Source organism: Perca flavescens, chromosome 15 (assembly GCF_004354835.1).
Source record: "Perca flavescens isolate YP-PL-M2 chromosome 15, PFLA_1.0, whole genome shotgun sequence".
NCBI classification, from domain to species: Eukaryota; Metazoa; Chordata; class Actinopteri; order Perciformes; family Percidae; genus Perca; species Perca flavescens.
This window is the reverse complement of record NC_041345.1, coordinates 14,407,108-14,431,215: the sequence shown is the minus strand read 5'-3', so window position 1 is coordinate 14,431,215 and position 24,108 is coordinate 14,407,108. Positions and strand designations below refer to the sequence as shown.

Sequence of the window (24,108 nt, the reverse complement as noted above, 5' to 3'; positions counted from 1 at the left end):
TATCAATTCGTAAAAGCTTGGTTGTTAAAAATCAAAATATCTTGAATGCCAACCTGAGACATTTCAAAACTACATAAACCAGAGATAAAACAAGATGAGTACACCTTTTTCCCTTAAAAAAGGAAAATGTTTGCAAGAAAAACGTACACATTACAGAGATTACACATCTCTACATTCATGTTAAACCACGTTAGAAACTTAAAACTCCAGCAGGGGCAGTCAAACTTAAAAATACTTAAAAATGCGAAAATAAACCAACTGATTTACTAACATCCATCATCACTACAGTCAAGGTGCACAGGGCTAAATATGCCACTGAGTTCAATATATTTTCTTAAGATTCCTAATGAACTTTTAAATTCGATATTTCCAGATTCTGTACATCTTGGAGCGGATGCTCTCAGGTACGAGAGCATATAAGACAAAATAATTCAACAAAAATATATTCTGCAGGCATTTAAACTTATTTTCATATCTCAGTCTCTGCAATATTTAGCAGGGATCAGACTGATGCCATGTTGGGTCAAAAAGAAGAAGAAATAAACTCACTGGCAGAAACATGGTACATACTGTATGCAAAGGGTACAGATGCAGTAAATAGCTTTTGGTAGTTTGACACACACACACACACACACACACACACACACACACACACACACACACACACACACACACACACACACACACACACACACACACACACACACACACACACACACACACACACACACACACACACACACACACACACACACACACACACACACACACACACACACACACTTATTTGGCACAAAAAGTCTTACCACTCTCCCAATAGCAATTTGATACCTAAACTCAGAAATCTGATGATGCATATCTCATCAGTGCTTTCTTTCCTAAATTTAAAATCTGTAACTCGTATGAATTATCGTACGTAAGGTTACATAAATGTAAGTTAATATCTGTTCTTAATTATAACTGGAGACATCTATTAATACATTGTCATTATTTTTAGGCTTGTGCATATTGAAATGATATTCTTCTAGTCAGTTTATGAGATTGTGGCTCTGAAAACTGGCAGCCAGCTGTGACTGAGTGTAGATGACTGAAACACTGAGTTGACAAGAAAAGTATATTTAACGTTGATCGGTCACATCTGGCTGATACTGCTCCTCTTCAGAAAGTCAGTATTGATGCCAATACAAAGGATCAGATTACCTCTTAAACCTGTTTTACAGTTGTGCGGAGGCTCCGCGCAGAGCTTTCGCCGTAGCCTACGTAAGTGGCCTGATGTTTATACTTGTGCGCTGGTGTGTGTGTGTGTGTCGAGCCGGCATGTGTCTGTGTGTGGGGAGTGGGTGATAGAGCAAGGGAGAAGTGAGAGAGTGACGGCGATTTTCTGACCAAGGTGGGAAATCTGTAGCAGGAAAAGTTAACCCTCTCCTTGATTTCATGTTGTTTATGGAGAAGGAGAACCAGGAAATGAGTCGGGGGGAAATGCAACGCTACCAAGCCACGGCCGAGTGACGTGCGCTGCGACGTGTAGTAAAATTTTTCGAAAGGTGCACGTCAGGCTACGGCGTAGGGTCCGGCGTAGACGCATAGGGGTCTGCAGGGGTACACTGTCGATTCTACGCACAACCATAGAAAGGCCTTTAGGATCCACACTGCCTTAACGTTATCTAAAAGCAACTAAAAATACTGTCCTGTTGAGTAATGTAGTTCAAACTACCTGAGGATTGTTAATTAGCTGGCTGCATGCTCCCTTTAAGCACTCCCAAAATCTGCTGCTGTGAAAACAAATCCTCAGTTAGTTTATTACATTCCCAAGTGAACTTAAAATACACTTGACTCCTTGCAGCCAAACCATCACCTATAACATGACAACTCGTATCAATATCTGTATACACACTATATACTTTTCATGCCTGAATCTGACATTGTAGCAGGCTATTACTTAACACGGTTACTCCGCTAAACACACACACACAAAACGTAAAGTAAGCTGCTCTGTCAAGTTTCCGAGTCTTAAGACACTCAATAAACTGACTGGATGCTGGGTAAGAAAACGGATTTGGTATTCAGACGGTAAAATTAAACAGCTGAATACCAAATCTGCCCTGAGCCTCAATCGTCCAAACTAAACTGCAGAGGGGACTGTGTTGCTGGATTTTTGGGGCAAACTTCTATCATTTCATGTCATGGTGGAAGGATCTGCTTGAGTGCATCTCGTGTGCTTTGGCCCAGTTTGTCGGGAAATGTCACTGTAAAGTCCAGGATCATGTCGCCCCTCTTCTCGGGGCACTTGGATAGAGGGAGCCCTTCTCCAGCGATTCGCTTTTTCATTCCAGGTTTGACAACATCTCTGGAGGTCACAGTGATGGTCCGGCCGTCTAGTGTCGGGGCGTTGACTGTGCATCCGCACAACGCCTGGAGTAAGACCAAGAGAGAAGGATAATAAACATCTTTAGGCAAAATATTATTGAAACAAGCTATATTTTTTGTGTACATCAAACGAAAAATGAATGTCTGAGTGATATTTACGGACACGGGTTTTCACTTACTTCTCGGAGTGATATTTTTGCAGGATAGATTATATCCGAGCCCTCTCTTCTGAACACCGGGTGGGGTTTATCTTTAACTACAAACACCACGTCTGAAGGAATGTTGCTGGGAGTTTCATCGCCCTCCTTGGGAAAGGTGATTTTCGTCCCCTCCTTCCAGCCGCGCTTGATGTCGACCGTTAAGATCTTGTCTTCGTTGCGCACTGTGCAGCCGTCTGGGTTGAGTCTCTTGCGGGAAATCTTCATTTTTTTGGTGCAGCCCGAGAAGACCTCCTCCAGGCTCACCTTCAGCTCGTGCATCACAGACGGGTCCTTCTTCTTCTCGTGCGGTCTGCGAAGGCCTCCTGGGTGGGATTTAAAGGATCTTTGAAACCCGTCCATGCCACGCATTCTTCCCATGCCAAACGGTGCAAAGGGATTGTTGATGTCCATGTCATCCTCCCCATTTTGTGCGAAGAAATGATCGAAAGGGCTGCGGCCACCGAAGAACTCAGTAAACATTGCATGGGGGTCTCCGTGGAAGGTGTAGTTGTAGCTTTGACCACTGTGTCCTCCACCTCCACCTCCACCGCCAGCAGAACCCTTTAATCCTGAGGCAAACAGAAGGAAATAGAGCTTACACGCTATACAAGAATGGCAAATATATTCAGCTAATGTCAGCTAATAGGTAACAATAAATTGCATGTTAGAAGTGTGTGTGTGTTTGATTGTGCTTATGTTTAAAAAGTATTATCGGATGGCATAAAGTTATAAGACTTTTTAAACTTTTAAAATGTGAATTTGCTTCAATAAACCCAGTATTGGTCAGGCTCTAGTAGGAAAGTATCTGCAGAAATGGAATTATCCTAATTGCTAAAGCTTTTGTGAATAAACCAATGAAACTGTACTATGTTGTCAGCAATCTAGTAAAAAATACAAGATATTGCTGGATTTAAGTTAGAATTTAACAAATGCTAATTATGAGCATGTTTTCAATTTTAACCAGTAAATTTTTAATCCCAACAAAAATCCAATGTATAAACCGATGAAGAAAATATAAATTAGTTGCAAGAATACTAATAATCATGATGCTAGCAATGAAAGTTACTTTTTAATCGCGGTCTCTATTCCTGCACATAAGAATATAGACAGTAACCCTGCCAAAAGACACAAATCAGTGCACTTTTGAGCTGGTTGAATCAGAATTATTATTACAGTGACAGACTGACAGGCAAGAACTAGTTGTTTCCAGTAGGTTCTCCAGTTACACCTATTGTGTACACACACACACACACACACACACACACACACACACACACACACACACACACACACACACACACACACACACACACACACACACACACACACACACACACACACACACACACACACACACACACACACACACACACACACACACACACACACACACACACACACACACACACACACACACACACACACACACACACACACACACACACACACACACACACACACACACACACAGTGTGGTTACTGGTGTAGAAAGATGCCAGAAACAGCAATAACCGATTAGGAGGATGCATTAATGGAACAAGCAGGTTACTGAAGTTTGCTGAAGATTAACATCACAAGTTGTATGAAAATGTAATAATGTAACTGTATTTGTATAGCACCTTTCATACAAGAAATGTATATTAAAAGTGCTTTACAATAAATAAATTACAATCAACATTACATGAGTGCCTTACATGAAAATAGACAGACATAATTAATGGAAAATAAGATGACAATTAAAACCCACTGAACGATAATAATATAAATAAAGTTAAAAAAAAATAGAATACATAGAATGCATAAAATCTAGTAAAATACGACATGATAAAAGAAGTGCAGCAGTGCATAAGCGCAAAGCAAGGTGCAATAAAGGAGATCCAGGCCTGTATGGGAAAGTCATAGCTAGTTAAAGGCTAAAGTGAAGAGAAGTAAAGTAACGTTGGTGGTACAAACTACACCACATGCAAGTTGTGGGGAGAAGTGTTCAGTTACCTTCTTCTCCAAAGCGATCATAAATGTCCTTTTTCTTGGCATCACTGAGGACATCGTAGGCTTCAGCAATCTCCTTGAATTTATCTTCTGATCCGGGAGACTTGTTTTTATCGGGATGATAGCGCAGGGCCTGTTTTCTGTACGCCTTTTTAATCTCATCTTCAGAGGCACCTTTGGCTATTCCTAGCACTTTGTAGTAATCTTTACCCATGTCAATAACCGATCACTTCTTCTTCGACTTCATAAAGACATTTTCAGCACAGATGCTTCAGTTTCTGTTGAGTGCATCAGGATGTCCCGTTTGTGGGCCGGGTTAGCTGGCTCCACCACCACCGCCGCCGCCGCCTCAGCTGTCACTGCTGCGGACAGTAGCTGGTTAGCTAACGGTCAAGGTTAGCTTCCCTCACTTATCACAGTCCGTAGACAACTGAGACGAGGAGAAAGAATGTCAGTTAACTTAAACCGCACAAAATAAAACAATGTGGTCATACAGGACTGTCCGTGTGTTGTCGCCGAGCTGAAAAACAGTGCGAGGAAACTTCTGGAAGAAGCTGATGCTGCTGATGTGTGTCATCACTACCGAGCCGAGAGGATTTACTGCCAACAACTTCCGGTTTCGTTTAAACCACATTTAAGAAGTGTCCATATCTGTCTTTAAATTAAAACCCTGAAAACGATATAGCTACGTATTAGCAGCTCTTCAGAATAAAACTGGTCTTGTTTGGGTGTCTGGAGTAAATTAATTGCTTTATCCATCAGCCATTGCCCCTTTTAATAATATTTTAAATCCAGTACGCATGCGCAGGTTCTTCCGTTCTTTCTCGCTCTTTGACAGCTTACTTTGCAGATTCGCCTATTGATAATTATATATTATTATAGATACTGTGTTTACAATTAGCCCTATCTTTACCAGCTGCAACATACATGTACACAATAATGCATCACTAAAATCCAGTATTATAATATATACGCTTCTGAAATTTGCCATACTGCATATTAAGTCTTTTTACTTTTGGCATACTGGAAATAAGTATATACTGTAGGTATGATGAGAATAAATGAATATAATAATAATAATAATAATAATAATAATAATAATAATAATAATAATAATAATAATAATATGCCAGTTTATTAGGTACACCTAGCTAAAATTATTGCATTCCAACACAACAGCTCTGCAATAAATCCTACCTTCATGAAGGTTGTATTGTTATTATAGTCTCCCCTGGACACAATATTACATACAACACCTCTGACAAATGTTTGTATGTTGACACAAGTGCACAGGATTGCTCTGAGACCTAAGGTGGCTAAATTAACTGTTTGTTGTGTGTGTGTGTGTGTGTGTGTGTGTGTGTGTGTGTGTGTTGGTTTGTGGTATTACTGGTTGTAAAGTGCTCTGTGTAGTACCCACCAGAGGGGGCATGTTGAAATAAGTTATGTACAGAGTGTGAGCGTTCAGCAATGACTTACCCAGTTTCCCAGCAGGTCCTGACTCAGGAGGTGTAGGCTTGCATCAATTATCTTCTCTTTAATCAGAACTACAGACTCCTCAAATTTGCATATGGTAAAATCAAAAGCTTCCTGACAGAGTTTCAACAAAAAGCTTTACAGAGGTAATATCTTTTGTAGGACCATTGTGTTTATATTGAACAAGCGTTGCTGTTTCTTTGTCCACCAGCTGCAGTTCACAGAAGGGAAATCTCAGTGAAATTAATGAAGTTACAGTATTTGCCAGGCAAAAAAAAGAATTCCCAAAGCAAATTAGGGGAGATTAGAATCCGAGGATAGCCTAATACATTTACAACATTTAAAACATCCATTTAAAAGCTCTTACATTACACTTATCTCTTCTTTTAATGTCAAATCTTCAATCACATTAGGGATAAGGGGGTATTTTGAATAATGTGAATGTGACAGTGTATCTACAAGAGAATAAAAATGACTGACACTCTGGATAAGTGAACTCATGGAGTCCCATGTCACAGCATTCCTATTACGTCAGATCTAAATGTTACCACCTTTGAAAAACAAGTAGGTCTAGTTCAGCATATATTTGAAATGATTGTTTTTCCATACATTGGTGTCTTTCTGATCATGAGTGTAAAAAAAGGATTATGTTTAGCACAGAGATTTTTCTGATACAAGACTTAAAATTGATCTTGGAATGCAAACAGTGATACCGCTGCTTGCTTGCACTGCTCCTGCTGGTTATAAATAGACCACAGAATATAGATATGCAGTTGGCTATGTGCGACGATCAGTTGACCGTGTGCGACGAAAAGCATCTTTTGATCTTCTCCCAATCAGCATTTTCTACGCCGTCCTCCCACCACGAATCTCCTTGAAGTGGATTTTAGAAACCATGTTGTTTATTCAACACACAAAGCTTGCGCCACACAGGCCCTGAAATAAACCTGTCTGTCTTTGCCATGGAGAGAAAAGAATACCAGCCACACAGGTGGTCAGGGGGAGGGGAAGGCATGTGGAGGTCTGACATCCCATGGATCAGGCTTTTAATGGGGCTCGTCACTGTGTAACAAGCGAGGAGCAGAACAGACAGGAGATGTGTCTTATAGCCTATAAGATAGGTCTAATGAGAGCACATTGGCATGTGTCACTGGGTTGGGCTGTATGTGGCTGCCCAAGGTTACCAAGCTGGTGTAGAGCAAATCAGGCAACTTATATTTAGCCTTGCAAATGGCGCGCTATGGATTATGTCTTGGGGCTCTCCAGTTTCGTCTTCAGTGCGTTTTGTAGCATGAAGGGGGGCTGTGGATCATGAAGAGGCTGTTATTCAGGTGAGGAGCAGGTTCACTTCATATTCTTAGACCAGCTCTTCTTCCACTTCTTCTCCCTTTCTTCCCTGCTCACTTTCCCTCCACTCTCTCATCTATACACTCGTATCAAAGTGTTTATGGTCTCACATACTTCTTCTGGAGGTGGGGGGCTATTCAGAGCGTCCAAAAGGCACCAAAGAAGACACGCTTGAGTTGGACTGACAGTTGCGTTGAGGGGTGAGCAGGGAGTTGCTTCCCATACCAGGAGAGGACAACAAGTGTGATTGGACATATCACAGATTATTTCATCAACAGGCTACTGAGATTTGGGATTAAACAGTATCATGGATGTACTCGCTTTAGAGGCAAAGAGTGTAAATGGAGCAGATGCTGAAAAGAAGTCTTCATCAAGGCCAAAACCGAAACCTCCTAAAAAGGCCAAAAGGATTGTTTACTTTGAGGTGGAGATCGTGGACTCCAAGACTAAAGAGAAACTGCTGCTGCTGGACAAGGTTTCTGATTACACTCACCTTTTATATTGAGCATAATGATTTACTTATACTTGCTTTAACTGGTGCTTAATAACAGATGTTTAAATCCTATACAAAAGGCGCAAAGAGTGCTTGAGAACTTGCCATAGATTGCCATAGACTTGATTGCCATAGATTGTATGGTAAATTACTACAGTTTATCACCTCCCAGTGCAATCCTTTTAAAGTTTCATGATTGAAACATGAACATGTCTGTTCTAAAAGTAGCACACGCAGAAACTGTGATCACTTTGCAGGGAAGTCCGAGGAAAACATGTTTGTTTTAGCTCAAGAACTGCAGGGTCAGCATTGTGAGTAGACTGCTAATTTTACAGATAATCATCTACTTCATAGGCGGCCCGGTCAAGTTGCAGCCATTATCAGTTACGTTTCAATTGAGCAAGGGTTGCAGTTAGGAGGTGAGAATTCCCTCTTCATCTGACAGGAAATTTCTGTTGCAGCTACAGCACATGCCGTTACTGAACTGGGCCAGCAGGCAGGCACGCACACATGATTAGCAGCTTGTATAAATGTGCTTGCATAAATGAGCCTTGTCAGAAAACGTGAGGGATCACATTGCATTGAAAATGTAAAAAAAATGCAAGCGTGACAAATTCCAAAAGACAGTAATACAGATACTTTTATATTGTTTGTACTCCATGTCTTGTAAATTGATTTGTAAATGTTAACATGGCAGTCTGCACACTAATGTTGCTGATAATCTTAAATATGGTTCATTTTTACATTTCAATTGCAGGTGGAACCAACTGCCACTGTTTTCGACATCAAAGCTTTGTTTCAAAAATCATGTAAGTTTAAGAAAATGCATTTTCTATTTATCCCTATCTTCATTTTTACATAGATAGGCCTAATCTCTCGAGCATGCCAAAAGTTAAGTTCCTCTCCATTTCAACAGATCCAAAGTGGTATCCAGCCAGACAGTCCCTTCGTTTGGATCCAAGTGCGTCTGCTTTTGTTTTTGTTTGTTTTTTACAAAAAATTCTGCATTTATACAACTCAGTTGATGGATGGGTGTTGAAGTTGAATGTTATTGGGATGCTGTCTGGTCTTATCTCGGCTGTCATGTTTTTCAGAGGCCAGATGTCTCAGGGATGAGGAAATTCTGCAGACACTTCCTGTGGGAACCACAGCCAGCTTTTACTTCAGTGACCTAGGACCTCAGCTCACATGGGGAACTGTGAGTCCACACGTGCACAGACACACACTACATAGGACCATACAGAGGTGCTGCATGTTATGCATGTTTTACATTACTGTAAGCTATTTCCTAAAGTACACTTTATAACATGTGTTTAGATTGATTTCCACCTTCCTTTGGTGAAATTCAACTTGCCAAGATTTGAGGGTTCAGTTTTGAGTATGTTTTGAAAAAAATCTGCCTGTGGCTGATTTCAAGGATGCTCAAGCATTCAAGATATGATCCTCTGAACAGCAACCTTTTAAATGCAAGAAATGATTACATTCACATGGTCCTTTTACGGTCTTGTATGCTTCACTTCTGGATATGATTGTTTGTGTGTGTGGCTGCATGAATGCAACGTTTTTCATCAGCTGGCCATCAGGGAAAGAGGCTTTGCAAAGTATACACCATTTGTACTTAATAGGCTGAAACATGCAAAACCACTGGTATGGCCTTTTAGGATTCTTGTACTTTAAATATATACAGACACTCTCTCACCCACTCAGTAACTCTTGAATATAAATATCAACCCACAGAGACAGATAGAGGTGATTTGCTGTGGTTCATTTTTCTCTCACCTCCTGCACCGCCTGTTCTCTGTCCTAGGACATATAATCTCACGGCCCCATTTTTTCCAAAGGTGTTTATCTCCCTGACCTCTCACTTGCCTTTCACTGCGCCTCTTGACTCACCCTTGCCCACCCAGTCTCTACATTTCCTGTCCTAACCCACCCTGACATAACCTCCCAGCACCCTGCCAGGCTGCAGACTGGTGCCACTGTGGGCGGGGAAGGAGAATGAACTGCCCCAGCAGAGATTACCAGTAGCTATTGGTCAGGCACTCTTAGCCAGGGCTCTGCTCAAGGTGCTGATTCAGTGGGTCAAATTCACTGCCAGCTGTGCTGTTGCGCTTGATCATATCATTTGTGGAAAGCTGGTATTACAAGCTGCCTTAGTGTCTTATTTGCTCCATGGGCATAATGAATACTATTATTGCTACACTGAATGGTTATAGAAGTAGATGGATGGTTTTTGTTTAAAAATGGATTAGACAAGTGGGTTGTTAGAGAAGCCAGAGCCATACTGGTGTCAGTTGCACGATTTGGCAGATGGTTTAGACTGGGCTGATCTAACAGGGAGAAAATATTTTAATTTCACTGGTTAGTGTATTCTCTATTATATTAGAGAAGTTAATCGTTAGAGCTGTTAATTGCAGTGCTGTTCATGTATTCATTCATTGCTTCTTTGTTTTGTGCTGTTTTGCATATTTCTGCACTTCTTCTCATCTGGTCGCAAACCAAGAAAAACCAAAATGAAAGCATAACTGTCTTTTCTTTGATCACTTCAGGTGTTCCTAGCAGAGTGTGTTGGTCCACTGGTCATATACTTAATGTTCTACTTCCACCTTCCCTTTATCTACTCTCCGAAATATGACTTCACCAGCAGCAAGCACTGGGTCGTACAGTGAGTGTCAACTTTCTCATGTTTTCGGGGATCTGTTGCAATGTTGCTGCTGTGTATCACACAATCCCAGGCTTTGCACAGATGCCACCTTAACACGACAAACACTAGTGAAGCATATGGTGACACTGAGTCAGGGCCAAGTGTAATGGTGGACTGCAGTGAGGCCACATATTAATCACAGCTAAATATGTAAGTGTGTGTGTCCTGTTGCAGCTTGGCCTGCATGTGTCACTCCTTCCACTACATCAAGAGGATCCTGGAGACACTGTTTGTCCACCGTATCTCCCATGGGACCATGCCTCTCAGAAACATATTTAAGGTAAGTGAGCTGCATAATTTTGACTTTTGAATGTGATATACAGTATATTATTATGTTGTGCTGTGTTATTCTCAGAAATCTGAACCAAAATGTATGTGGAGCCTTATCTTGACAGTATGACTTATTATAGTCTCTTCCTGTATTCCAGAACTGTGGCTATTACTGGTGCACTGCAGCTTGGATGGCGTACTACATTAACCACCCTCTCTACACCACACCCTGTAAGTGCAGACCACTGTAATTCTCTTCTCACGTTAACTCATCAGTCAAAGTTGACTTTGATCGTAATCCATTTTTCTGTGACACATCGACAGATTACGGGCAGCAGCAGGTGAATACAGGACTTTATATTTTCTTGGTAAGTTTGAGATCTCTTTAAGTTGTATATTCACAGCTCAGTAAAGGAATCTCCCAGACATTAAATGGGAAAAAAAACTATTTTGTAGATTGTCATCTTTGGATGTCTTTATTCCCACAGTTCTGTCAAGTAGGGAATTTTTCCATCCATGTTGCTCTTCGTAACCTCAAACCACCAGGTGAGCATTCTCTAACGAGGCACATAGTGTTTTTAAAGCAGCCAACAGTATGGAGCAATACAATGTTTTATTTGTTTTTACCCATCTCAGGTTCAAAAATTAAGAAGATTCCTTACCCAACGAAAAATCCCTTCACATGGATGTTTTGGCTGGTCTCTTGTCCGAACTACACATATGAGGTAATTAAGTCCACTCTTACCAGAAACAGGACAAGAAAATACTGTCTGGAAAACACAAAAAGGAAACGGTATACTAAAAAGACTATAACTTTGATAGATATCCACTTAATTTGACAAGCTCAGACTGCTGAAGTCTCACAGTAGCTTTAGATAAACAAATATTTGCACAGAATGAGGCCTGTGAATTTTGCCCCCCTATCTCTTGTGTTGGAAGTGCATTAGGAAAGGATATTTTACACACCAGTATAAACAGGAGGAATGATTAAAGCAAGCTAAACCTGGGCCATAGACTATTGTCTTAAGATAGACTAGACAAATTGGGAACTTATCCTTTAATGTTAAATCATGTTTTTTGGTTTTGTTTTTCTACTTCTTCGTGACCAAGAATCTGTTTAGTAACAATATGTCATTCAAGGGATTTTTTGTCTCATTTTAGTTTGGTTATTAGTTGTGTTTTGCAGCAAGTAACGTTCCACATTTCAACATGGAAATACTGAAGACAACTGTTGTATGCATGTCTATGCAACCCAGTAGCAATAGTATCCAGTACTTGTATTTCATTCTTGCAACATAAAATGCACTCTTGCTGCCATCTACTGGTTATGTCCTACACATGCATCATAAATCTCGATACACTGTGTGTGTGTGTGTGTGTGTGTGTGTGTGTGTGTGTGTGTGTGTGTGTGTGTGTGTGTGTGTGTGTGTGTGTGTGTGTGTGTGTGTGTGTGTGTGTGTGTGTGTGTGTGCGTGTGTGTGTGTTGCTCACAGATGGGCACCTGGATTGGCTTCACAGTGATGACCCAGTGTGTGCCTGTGGCTTTCTTCACTCTCGTGGCCTTCATTCAGATGACTGTGTGGGCCAAAGGCAAACACTGCGGCTACTTAAAGGAGTTCAGAGATTATCCGACCCTGCGCTCCTCCATACTCCCCTTCATCCTGTAGAGCTGGGCACAGAAAACAACGGTCACTACACACAGCCGGTTCTTTTTAAGGGCCTCTCCATCCACTGGATGTCAGAAAGTGTGTGCTGAGGTCAACAGCATGGATGGATTTTGGTCATATGGACTCCATGTAACATTTTCTTACATGTCAATCCATAAGAAGGATTAGCTATTACGGTTACTCTGAGTGTTGGACCGGTGAATGCAGGACTGTTAGAGGCAAAGGAAGCCATCAGAGGTAAATGCAGCAAAGTCTTAATTTAAAGTTGTATGTGCTATTGAAGAGCAAGAGGATGAAAAAAATATTTTGCTACTTTGGTAAGTTGTAACATGTTTGAGTGAGAGTGCTGTTTAGTTTTTTTAAAAATCACATTGTTTTCATAGATTTTGGCAACCTGATCAGTGACGTTTCCCACCAAGAGGCTAATCTGCAGTGTCCAATTAGAGTGCAGCCTGGAGCTGAGAACTTTGTGGCCTCCTGCAGTGTTCTACTGAAGTGACATTTACACCATGATAGTGCTAGTGCTATCTGGGTTAGAAATTGAATGGGTGGGAAAGTGTTTTTCTTGTATATCTAAAATAATGGAGAGAAAAACACTGCTGACAGCATTAACACGCACATCCTTTAAAATATACCTTACTTACACATGATTATAGTGCAGAAAGTGTTCAATTGAAGAAGTAAAAAAAAAAAGATTTTAGTCATCAAACCATTGTCATAGTATTATATGCACATATTTATAACATTTAGTATTATGTTGCTCTGCATTGTCGGCGCTGTGGCGATCTTTTATTTTTGTACTATTCTGAAGAGTTGTGCAGCTACAAACACAGACTGAGACTTTATCTGGTGGTGCTTTCCAGGATTGGATAAGGATGTGGGAAAAACTTGCAAAATAGTTTATTCTTTGCTATTCCATTTTCACTGAATGTGCATTTCACAGAATGCTGCATCGACTGAACCTTTTAAATGAGATGAGGAACTTCTGCGTGAAGAGACCATTCAGTGTTGAGCAGGACTTTTATCTAAAGTGGAATGTTTGTTTGCAATATTTGATTGAGACTGTAGAGGGGCCTTCATACCCTCTTAAGGCAACGCTGACCCACTGAATCAATTGTTTTTAGGCAAACTATAAACGAGTGTAATAGGGTAATGGGTAAAAAAAAAAAAATCAGAAAATAAGTAACTGAAGAGATGGACACAAGCTTTATTTGTGACTCTGGAAGAAGTGTCAATATTACAGATAAAAAGGGTAGGAGATACATTAGAGATGTAGACTACATCATATGGAATGTTACAATTCAAAAGGTTGGCTTACATTAAAACACAGAGACACTGGACAAATTATAAATGGATAACAAAATATTGCATTTGATCACGATAGTTGCTCTGTAAACAGGCACTGACCAGCTGTATTAAATTTAAAACAATAGTCAGTATTTCAATAACATTTCCTAGTTTATTACTTTATTTTGCTTATGTATGAAAACAAATCCCATTGGTTTGCACATTTCCTGGTTACATCTATCTGCAATTGTTCCCCAAAATGCAACTGTATTAAATTGGACCACAGTCAGATCTAGATAAGATAGAAAAAGAAAAAAACACACACACACACACAAAACATATTGCCTTACCAGCAAGTTGTAGTATATCATATTGGTTATATCTCTGTGTTACAGAGACACTGAAGACATAATCCAACATCAGCAGCTATTGGTGGCATGATGGGTCAGGCATCTGACTTCCCCAGCACTTTGATTACATTTCATTTAACGGAATCAAAAGGAAAGCTTTATGTTTATCTGTGTGACTTACAAAGACTTTCTGGAGTAACAAAAGGTACCATAACAGATCGAGCGAGGATGCAGGTTGAAATTTTAGAGCCACTGCCAAACCAACATTCTCTTGTGGACCCAAAACTGTGACAACGCTTTGCTCGCAGCACTATGCAGTGCAACATGTCTCTGTGGGTAAATTAACCCATAGGTAGTCCACTTGGTGCAAGGCTCAGTCCCCTTCAATGGCTGCTTATCCATCTTTTACTCTTGCAGCAAGGTCATTGCAACTCCACTTTCAAACATACTGAACGTACCAGTCTATTCCCTTGACAATGCAATTGAACGGTCACATGGGTAAATCGAAAACAATTTGAAAACCAAAGATCATAATGAGAGGTAGGATGACTGTCTTTCAGTTTCTGGTCATTCTCACAGTGAAAGTTAATTCCACCGCAGCCTTTCCCCCCACTCACCCTCTACATATTGTGTATATGAAGGTGGGTGGCAGGACCTAGATGGGAGAGGGCACTGCATTCACGTTTGGGTCAATGCAGAATTGTCTGTCTGTCATGTGAAGCACCACTTCAGAGGTCTTCATATTCCAAGAAGTGGGTCCTCTGCAGCACCTTTACATGGCGCTCGTAGATTTTGAGTGCAGGGCCGAGTCTGATAGACAAACCAGTCAAGACGTCACTGCGCTGCATTAGAAGAAGGGACTTCCCGTCAATCTCCTGTGGGGGAGAGCTAAGTTAGCATCACCCATAGGGTTCTGAAGGTATTTTCTGAATGCTTAACATCTTTTAATGTAACTCATGTAATGTCATTTTTAAATGGCCACCAGGATGCATTGTGTATTAAGTTCAATTAGATATTGAAAACCTAAAATTATGGGATTTTTTCCTAGACACCTCAAGACAGCCAGTTGTCTTTACTAAAAGCCTTTACAATACAGCTTGGTGTACACAAATAAAGTGATACTGGTCATCACAGCATCAACTACTTTTGGACTGCTCAACACACTTAAAGGGTAACTACTGGTTTTTTTCAACCTATTTTCCTATGTTTTTGTGTCTAAGTGACTGATGGGAACAACAATCTTTGACATTGGTCCAGTATGTAGCAAGATCGCTGCAGTCATTTATAGGGCAATTGTCCAGCTTGTATTTACCTTCACAAAAGTGCTCCTTTTGCCACTGACCTTTCTGTTTAACCAGAAACAGCTCTGAAGTCACTATTGTTAAAACCACCAGACTCCATTTAAAAAAGCAATGCTTTTAGCGTGTATAGAGCCAACATATTTTCACATGTAAATCGGTAAACAATTTGTGTATTTCAACCAAAACTAGAGTTATGATGGTTGGAAAAGTGGAAAGACGACTCAAAACGGCTTTTCATAGTTTTATTTTGTTTCTGTCAACTTTGAATGGTGTATTTAACGATGCTAAAATGACTGTTTATTTACATGGAGTCTGGTGGGTTTAGCGAACGCGATTTCGCGGATATTTTCATGTTTAAAAAAAGGATCTTACTCTTTAACAGAAAGGTGGACCTCCTTAGAAGTCCTTTCCATAATGTTGCCAGACACTTAGAATATTAATCTGAGCCGGTCAGTGGGAAAACGAGCACTTTTGTGAAGGTAAATACAAGCTGGACAATTACCCTATTAACAGTCACATTACATTGTAGCTTGTTTTGCCGCTGACTGCAGCGTTCTTGCTTAATACTGGACCAATTTCAAAGATTGTTGTTCCCATCGGTGACTTAGACACAAAAACATAGGAAAATAGGGTCCTGCTTGAAAAAAAAATGGTAGTTATCCTTTAATATTAACTGACTCTAAAAGTGCACTGGGTGATGGAATATGTGTGGTTTTCAGTGTACATATAGTGCCCTCTGTGGCAGTTTTGCGGTGGTGTACTGACCTGTGTTCGAAACGCCACAGCCTGATCTGGAAAGCCCGCCGCTGAGAAGTAACTGGCCACATCTGCCACAGTCCACTGCATTAAGTTCTGGCTCATCGTCTCCTTCTTCACAAAGCTGGAGGGAGAGACATAACATTTCACCTTTTTTCAGCAGGTAATGTCTCACTTTGTTGTTGTTGTTTTTTCAAGCCTTTAGCCAAACTTCTGTGTGGTCAGTAATTATTCACATGAGTTTTTGCCACAGACATACGTACGTACATTAGTTATTCAAAACAATAGCTGACAAAGTAAAGTGTATAAAACCATTTTAGAAAGAGAGGGGATGCTAAAATGCATTTCTTGTGGAGAATGCAATGACTTGCTTACTAACAGGATACTCACACTTCATCCCCTTTACCACCATTCAGAAGACTGTCTTCAGCTGCTGTGATGGAGGGTATATCTATCTTGTTCTTTAATGTACCTGTGAACAAAATGAAAGCAGTATTATTCCAAAATATTACCACAATGAAACGCAGATGTAATGGATATCATGACATGCTCTGGGAGAAGCCTTGACTGCATGTTTCTTTAATGATCACTACAACACAATGCAGAGTTGATTTGCCAACCAACATTAATAACATTTTCTTTGAGTCAAAATAATCTGTGCATGTTCATTTTACATCAAAAGCCATCAGGCCTCTTATTTCTTGCTATGTTGACGTGCAATATGCAATGCACAGCAATGGGAAATGGCCAATTAAAGCGGAGCTCAATTCATATGACTCACTGTGGGAGCAAAGAAAAGGGTTCATATAAGAACCATCGTTCTAACCTTTTTTCAATTCTGCAAACAATGTGTAAAATAAAATGTCAATAAAATGTAGTTAAAAATGATAATTTGTCTTTGTTTGAAAATTGCAGGTTTACATCTTTCAGTGGTGTGAACTGTTGACCCAACAGCAGCAGAGTTTTGATGAATGGTACTAGTATGCCACACTGAAGCCTCTACTGTCACGACACAGTGTTTCCATTAGAGTTTGTGCACTGTTCAGTATGGTTAGGGTACAATGAAAAAGTGTTGATAAAGCACCGTTACTATACAGTACCAGCCCACTGTCACAAGATGCTGGCAGGACTGTCTTCATGCATGTGATGCATGACAGGGACGATGCCCTCATTTTTAGGTGAGTACTTCTCCTTCTAGCCAAATCATATCCAAGTACAGTATACTGTGGTATGGTACTTATGCAGTGGTAAAAAAAACATTTTAGTGTTTATTTCTGTTATGCCATGTTAGTTAATGTCTAAGGAGGGAAAATCTATAACCACTTCTCTTGCATTCAAAGCCAGAAAGTCCCAATTCAGATATTCAAAAAATAACAACTCTGGGCATACCACTGCAAACACAACAAATTGTGCTTGTTGGTATACACAAGCAAGATGAAGGAGCCTCTACCGGGAATCAAACTGTGTGTGTTTCTGAGGTGGCGGATGGGAACTCTGCCCTAGTATCTTTTCCATACGAAAATATTTTTTATGTTTCCTTGCTTATTGACAAACACATATATACCATAAAATATGAATCTATTCGGAATTATTAAGAGCCATCTGTAAGCACACGTTATCTACCAAACAGCTATTTAAAGCCATATTTAGACAGCTTTTAGAAACCTTCTGCAGCTGTATGCTTTTTACATAGTCATGTGGTGATTTTTCTTGACTGAAAATTATCATGCATCAATATCACAACTGTTAACAGATTTCAACCTCGACAAGCCAAGTTGTTAATAGTGCAGAATTGCAGAAGGGCAGCAGGTTCTGAGCAAAAACCTTTAACATTCAAAGGGAGCACCACCTGGATTGGAAGTTAGCGGGACAAGTTTGTGAAGCATTCAAAAAATCTTGAACAAGCCTTAAGGCAAGCACTAGTCAAAAAGGTCAGTGTGACCTGTGACGATTTCCTGCATGTCTTCCCCCTCTCTCTCCCCTTTCTCACCTAGCTGTCCTATCAAATAAAGGCAGAAAGCCCAAAAAAATAATCTTTAAAAAGGTCAAATGGCCAAACAGCCAGAAAAATACTGTAAGATGTCATTACCTAATTCCTTTAACAGGTGTGTTTTGTTAGAAACCATTTCCCAAAATGAGAGAGTGGACAAGTGATCAATTTGTTCTCAGCAAAACAGATGCAGGTTACACAGCCGCTACAAAAACAAACACACAAATGAGACACTATGTTACTCACAGTTGTCAGATGGCAAAGAAAGTGCCTGTGGTCTTCCATCAGATACATTCCTGGTCTCATCCTGTTGGCCAAACAATAGAAATGAAACATGAAAATGTCAGGTGTGAAGCAGAGAGATCAAAGAAGCAGGAGACCTTCAGGTGTTGTTCTTTGTCACAAAAGGGTTACAATTACCAGCCCTGCTGCATAGTCCGGTACTAACTGGTCAGACGAAAGGCCACTATCCACCGCCTTGCCTTCATCTTCCTTCTTCACGTTGTTCTTTAAAGCGCAGGGGCTGGTAGTTGCAGAGTGGATTGCTGGCTTCATGGCTGCTGCTGCTGCTGCTGCTGCTGCTAACAGAGAGTGAACCATTTACATTACATGCTGATATAATCCATACAATCCCACCTGACTTTATTCTTGGCAAATTCCAGTGCTAATCAAAAACTAATGCAGCTCAAAATTTCTCTTCATTAAACCTGAATAACTGGTACAAACAAGCCGATGGATGACTGCAATTCTTAATGCAGGAAGAAATTGCTACACCATGAAAATGTATTATTTTCTCCTGCAATCTAGTTTACATTAACTGAGGCACTGATACTGTCAACAACCATGTCACCCATCCAGCTCCCACACCTATTTCATGTCCAATGCATAACTAAGCATAAATATTGCACATGAAACAATATTTGAGTGCTCCATAATGTCGGGTGTGCATATTAAACTGTGTCGAGCAGTGTGAATACCTTTGTCTCTCTGCATTCCTGGGTGCTGGCGCTCTGCTGGGCAGACAGCAGAATGATAGGCCCAGTCATTGTGTGTGAGGGCCCTGGGGCTGGAGGGGGGCAAGGAGCTGGGCCTCTCACCAGCCTTCTGGAAAGAGGCACAGTCCAGACCGGAGGCAGGGCCGGGGCCAGGGCGAGTGCCAGAGGGGGAGCAGGGGGCAGAGGCGGCTCGCACAGAGGCACAGTGCACGGCGGCATCTTTATATGTGCGGCCAGGAGAGGGTCTGTCCTGCCCATCCCGGCTCTCATCAGCCCCCTCCTCATCTGCATTACTGTCTGTGTCCATTGCCAGAGATGTGTCAGCCTACAAAACAGAAGCATAGGTGCACTATATAATTTCCATGTCATTGTATTTTATAACTGTGATCCCAAAAGATGACTGCATTATATAATATTTATACAATCTAGGGTGAGTGCAGAATTGAACAAATGGGGACAATCAGACTGAGGGGATTAGAAACATTTAACTCAGTAGAAGAAAAGCCATTATCAACAATTAAGTTAATTATTTAACAACAACTTAAAAAGCTGGTAAGGCTGCAATGCTACAAGGGATTGCTGTTATGTAGGCTGAGCGTGTCACATGAAAACACGCTCATACAGATGTCGCAATGTGACCGCTGTGGTGGTAAATTATTGCCTATGAATGCTTTCGTCCCTTTCCGCAGTGTTCACTCCGCAGACAGTAAGCCCTTCAACCACAAACGTGTTTCCACGCAATTAAACACTTGAATGTAATCTTATGTGACTGCATACTTGTAATTAGTTTTAACATAACGCACTCATTCCTTTCGTTGGTTTTTTTTTTTTTTTTTTTTTTTTTGTCGACGGCGCCCTGAGTAAAAAATTACCTTTTGTGCGACTGCGTGTCCAAGACCCAGTAGTCGAGCACAAGAGCGCACTAAAAAAGCCCGCCCCGCTCCTGAAAAAAGAGCCGCTTGTATGGCATTCACCCATCGCGCTGCATTTCACATAACTTTCGCCGAGGCACGGTCACAAAAACACCATGCCCGCGAGGATCAATCCAGCACGATTTTCATCTCGGCTCAGCCGATGTCCTCGGTGCGTCCCGATCTTTAGAGGCCTTCTTGATTGATAACACTAACACACGGGAGTACAGAAAGGGCCGATGGGAGGCGTTTCAGGCTTTCCTCAAATTTCCCCCAAAGTGCGCATGGAGTTGGGAGCCGCGGTAAAGACCTCGCCATTGTGTCTGTGATCATTACGGAGCGCTTCCCGGGGCCGAGCCACGGCAAAGCAGACCAGAGATTAAAATAAAAAAAACGAGCTTTAACTCGACGGGCAGATCAACGCAGCACTTCGATCACAGCGAGCATCAGTCGCCTCGTTTACCAGTCTACTTTGACTTTGCACCGCGGGTCAAGATTTACAGTACCGAACAAAAAAGAAAAGAGTAACGCAAATGAGTCCGCTGTCGGACACGGTCTACTGGCTTCATCTGACCCTCGTATTCAAGCGAAACCTGGATAACAGCCCTGCGACGCAGCCTGTTCAAAGTAAAAACACGTATTCGTTTTTCTAGCAACACACACGTCTTTCAGAGAACAGAGTAAATTTGATCTCAGCTTAACCCAAATCGGATAGATAGGGCATCCGCGCCAGCTAGCGCCGGAGGAACAGTTTGCAGCCGGTTCACGTTAGTTCAGGTCTCACATACCGGCTCCTTCATATTTCATTACTCTGCAGTGATGTGTCTCATCTTAAAATACTCTCAACAAATAGTTGACAGACACGGAGAAGTGATGCCACTGCTGTACGGGACGTGAAAGGCCATATCAACAGACAACACAGACGTGACTGGGATTGGCTGCGTGTCCGACAATGGATCTAGGGGTTCGACTTTATGCACTGCGTCGACAATCGTCCATCACTCGAAAAACAGACGCAGTTTGCATAAACTAACTGAATATAACCCTATTTGGAGTATTTTGGCACCGATAGTAATGGATTTGGTAGCTGTTTAACGGGACAACACATAGTGATGATGGGCATATCTTAAAGTCCAGACGAAAGGGGTGACGTCGTCATGGGCAGACATAATACGTATCAGGACTGGGCTCTGGTGATATTTGGTGTTTTGCCTGGGATGGCTGTCCTCGTCAACAACCCAACAATGTGTCACGTCCCCCATCAGGCTCCTACATCCGCGGTGTTTGAGACTTTTTTTTCCTTCACCCACTCCCACATACAAGCCAATGAGAATGAAAACATATATTTCCAGCCCGTGCTTTCAAAATAAAACCCTAACTAGCAAGCGAGTAATTTGTCGCTATTATTGTGAAAGGGCATTTGTTCAAGTTCCGGGATACGTCTGCTCATCTCTTGCTAGCTTGGCAGAGTCCTCCTCCCCTTCGCTCAACGCTGAGTTTGGGGCTCGAAAAGCGCTTTCTGCTGCCGATAATGGTGGCTCGGGTTGTTGAGGACGGGCAGGACGGTGCAACTTTTCATGTCTTCCATTTGTGCGTTTGAATAACCCGTTAAAAGTGCTTTTCAACCGGCGTTGTGTAAAATATGCCACACTCTCACAGTCTCACTAGCTACACGCACCTTCTGATTTTTTTTTTTTTTTCGTCTCCACCTCGGCAGCGCTCGAGTGAGGTCCAACTGCCGCTCCCCGTCTGCGGCAGTGTTGGGTGCACTTGCAAATCACTCCCCTCACCACTCCCCGTGTAGAGACAACAAATACGTGTTTTTCTGCAAACCACACATTATCCGTGCCTAGCTTTTACCTCCACCTGTTAATTGGGTAAGATGTGATATGACAATGAGATGGGAGCTCGTTAAACATGCCTCCTCGCATTAACCTCAACATACCTCCAAATCCTCCTCGTCCTGGTCAACAGGACCGAAAGCGCTGTCCCCGTTGCTCAAGTCAGAATGACTAGCTTCTTCCACCGCGCTCCTTCTCGCAGCCGTCGTTAACGTTACATCGTCTTTTTTTCTGCTTCTCCGCTGAACCTTGGCGGCGTTTCGGTATGAAATAGAGCCCTTGTAGTTAACTTTCAGCACGGTTTGTTCTTGAATCAGTTTCTCCAGTTCTGCGCAGGTTCGGTCGGGCTCGGACCCGTGTCGTCTCCGGACCATTCGGCAAATTCTCTCCAAGTCCGGCCGGGCTTTTCGCGACCGCAGCGAGTCGATAGTGTCCAGGATCCACTCGCGGTACTTAGATTCAGACATCTTTTTTGCTCGGTTGATTCGCTTTTTTTTTCTTGCCTTTTTTTCTACCTTAGTGCGTCAACCTTGTACGTTACACACGGTGTTTTTCGTGAGCCGCGGTCCGAGCCCAACTGAGAAGCGGAAACCTCACTGTACGCCTCCTGCGTTTGCGTGTGCGCTTAAGGTGGACCGACGGAGTTGCAGCGAAAAGTTTCACTCGAGAGGAGTTTTAAGGTGGAATTTGCAGACCTGGACAGGGACGAGCGCACGCACTCGGGCCCATGTGCGCCATAATGCATGCAAACGGTGGCCATTTATTTCAAGAGTTGTCAAGTGTGATACAGCGTCTGATGTAGTAACTGAAGCTACATGTGGTCCATGTTTCACTTAACTTCACAAGATCAATTGAAAACACCAGAGGCGTAGCTAGGAAGTTTTGGGGTTTCATGTTTTGCCCTATTTTGAGATCAAACTATGGCAGAATTAAGTAGACAAAAAAAAGAGATGTGATAATAAAATCTAACACTTTAACAAATCAGTATGCAAAATACTGCTTTATTGAATCCAATAAAAAGTGATTGATTTAAACTTTTTCAAAATTGTAATTGAAAACACAATCACCCCTTCCCCATAGTTAAAAGGTAATCCAAAACCCTACATTGGAACAGTCTGTCTCCCAGGCTACATGGACACTATTACTACTATTCTGTATGAAAATTAGTTTATGATGCTGTTAATGGTTTTATTACCTTACTATTTGTAAACACAGTAAATACTGTAGGTCTCTACTGAAATTTACTGATGGAATTTAGCTATCTATCTAACTCTGGGACAGTTGATGACTGCCCATTCTAAGTGTTAAATGAACAAATATCAATAATGATTGGATAAGAAATTCACAAAATGATAAATCTGCACCTTTCAATTGTGTTTGTAAACATACCTGTAATTTATGTAGGGTAAAAATTACTGTTTTTTAAGTATTTGTCCTAATTGTTGCATTTTAATTATGTAGATCTAGATTTCATTACATTTATCATGGATTGACTTACTCATTTGTAGCCCATTCAATGTGTCATTATTGTCCAAATATCAATAACTTTCATAACTTTCCATTCTTTGACGAATTGGCAAATTATGAGGTCATTTGCGGCATCTTAATGGCTTACTAATCAGTTGGAAGGCTCTCTGGGCCCCTTCACATATAACTGATGCAATAGATAATACTACAGAGTGCACTGAGGGTGGGAATACATTTAGAGAGGGTTGCTGAAAGCTGGCAGGTAACTGATCCTGTTACTGTGACAGGATGAACACAACACTGCATTATTCAATCACACCTGCCAGCCTCTTAAAACATTCACAATAACTGACAGGACAATTATAAATAATTTGTCCTCTCACCTACCAACAAGTATGCTCCTCTGATCCAGCCACGAGCAGCATGAAGCTGTGAATACCTTCCTAGAGATTTGCATGTAAATGGTTTTTTTTATTTTTTAAATGTGATAGCCTAATTCAGTGTGACATTGTGCATGATGAAGAGAGCTTACACATAACCCAGACATATTAGTCTTAACAAGTAAAAGTTTATTGGAATGATACATTTTGCAAAATATTACTTTATGTATATTTTTTTAACATACTCATTGTGTTCTAAGGGTATCTGTCAAGTTCTCCAGAGGGTAAGATAGTTAAGACTGTCAAAGGCAAGGATA

General features: G+C 41.3%; 3 protein-coding genes across 5 annotated transcripts; 1 reads left to right on the top strand and 2 right to left on the bottom strand.

Annotated features, from left to right (window-relative positions):
- Positions 1 to 1,431: 1,431 nt before the first annotated feature.
- On the bottom strand, positions 1,432 to 5,199 carry dnajb1a (DnaJ heat shock protein family (Hsp40) member B1a). The gene is made up of 3 exons (XM_028598595.1): positions 4,560 to 5,199; positions 2,547 to 3,136; positions 1,432 to 2,412 (listed from the first exon to the last, which is right to left on the bottom strand). The coding sequence occupies exons 1-3, from the start codon at positions 4,768 to 4,770 to the stop codon at positions 2,182 to 2,184; spliced, it is 1,032 nt and encodes a 343-aa protein (XP_028454396.1). The 5' UTR covers positions 4,771 to 5,199; the 3' UTR covers positions 1,432 to 2,181.
- A 1,645-nt stretch (positions 5,200 to 6,844) lies between these two features.
- Positions 6,845 to 13,684, top strand: tecra (trans-2,3-enoyl-CoA reductase a). The gene is made up of 11 exons (XM_028598596.1): positions 6,845 to 7,854; positions 8,630 to 8,681; positions 8,789 to 8,833; positions 8,967 to 9,070; positions 10,422 to 10,537; positions 10,751 to 10,856; positions 11,005 to 11,077; positions 11,171 to 11,214; positions 11,335 to 11,392; positions 11,483 to 11,571; positions 12,340 to 13,684. Exons 1-11 carry the CDS (start codon positions 7,687 to 7,689, stop codon positions 12,511 to 12,513), a joined length of 1,029 nt encoding a protein of 342 aa, XP_028454397.1. The 5' UTR covers positions 6,845 to 7,686; the 3' UTR covers positions 12,514 to 13,684.
- Positions 13,685 to 13,700: 16 nt separating this feature from the next.
- samd1a (sterile alpha motif domain containing 1a) lies at positions 13,701 to 22,664 on the bottom strand. Of its 3 annotated transcripts, none has more exons than XM_028598573.1 (7): positions 22,049 to 22,664; positions 19,175 to 19,517; positions 18,618 to 18,781; positions 18,444 to 18,504; positions 16,598 to 16,679; positions 16,217 to 16,331; positions 13,701 to 15,025 (listed from the first exon to the last, which is right to left on the bottom strand). In XM_028598573.1, exons 1-7 carry the CDS (start codon positions 22,409 to 22,411, stop codon positions 14,879 to 14,881), a joined length of 1,275 nt encoding a protein of 424 aa, XP_028454374.1. In that variant the 5' UTR covers positions 22,412 to 22,664; the 3' UTR covers positions 13,701 to 14,878. The 3 variants fall into 3 exon arrangements, with proteins under 3 accessions (XP_028454374.1, XP_028454375.1, XP_028454376.1); XM_028598574.1 differs by having other exon boundaries at positions 18,618 to 18,778; XM_028598575.1 differs by having other exon boundaries at positions 18,618 to 18,775.
- Positions 22,665 to 24,108: the final 1,444 nt, after the last annotated feature.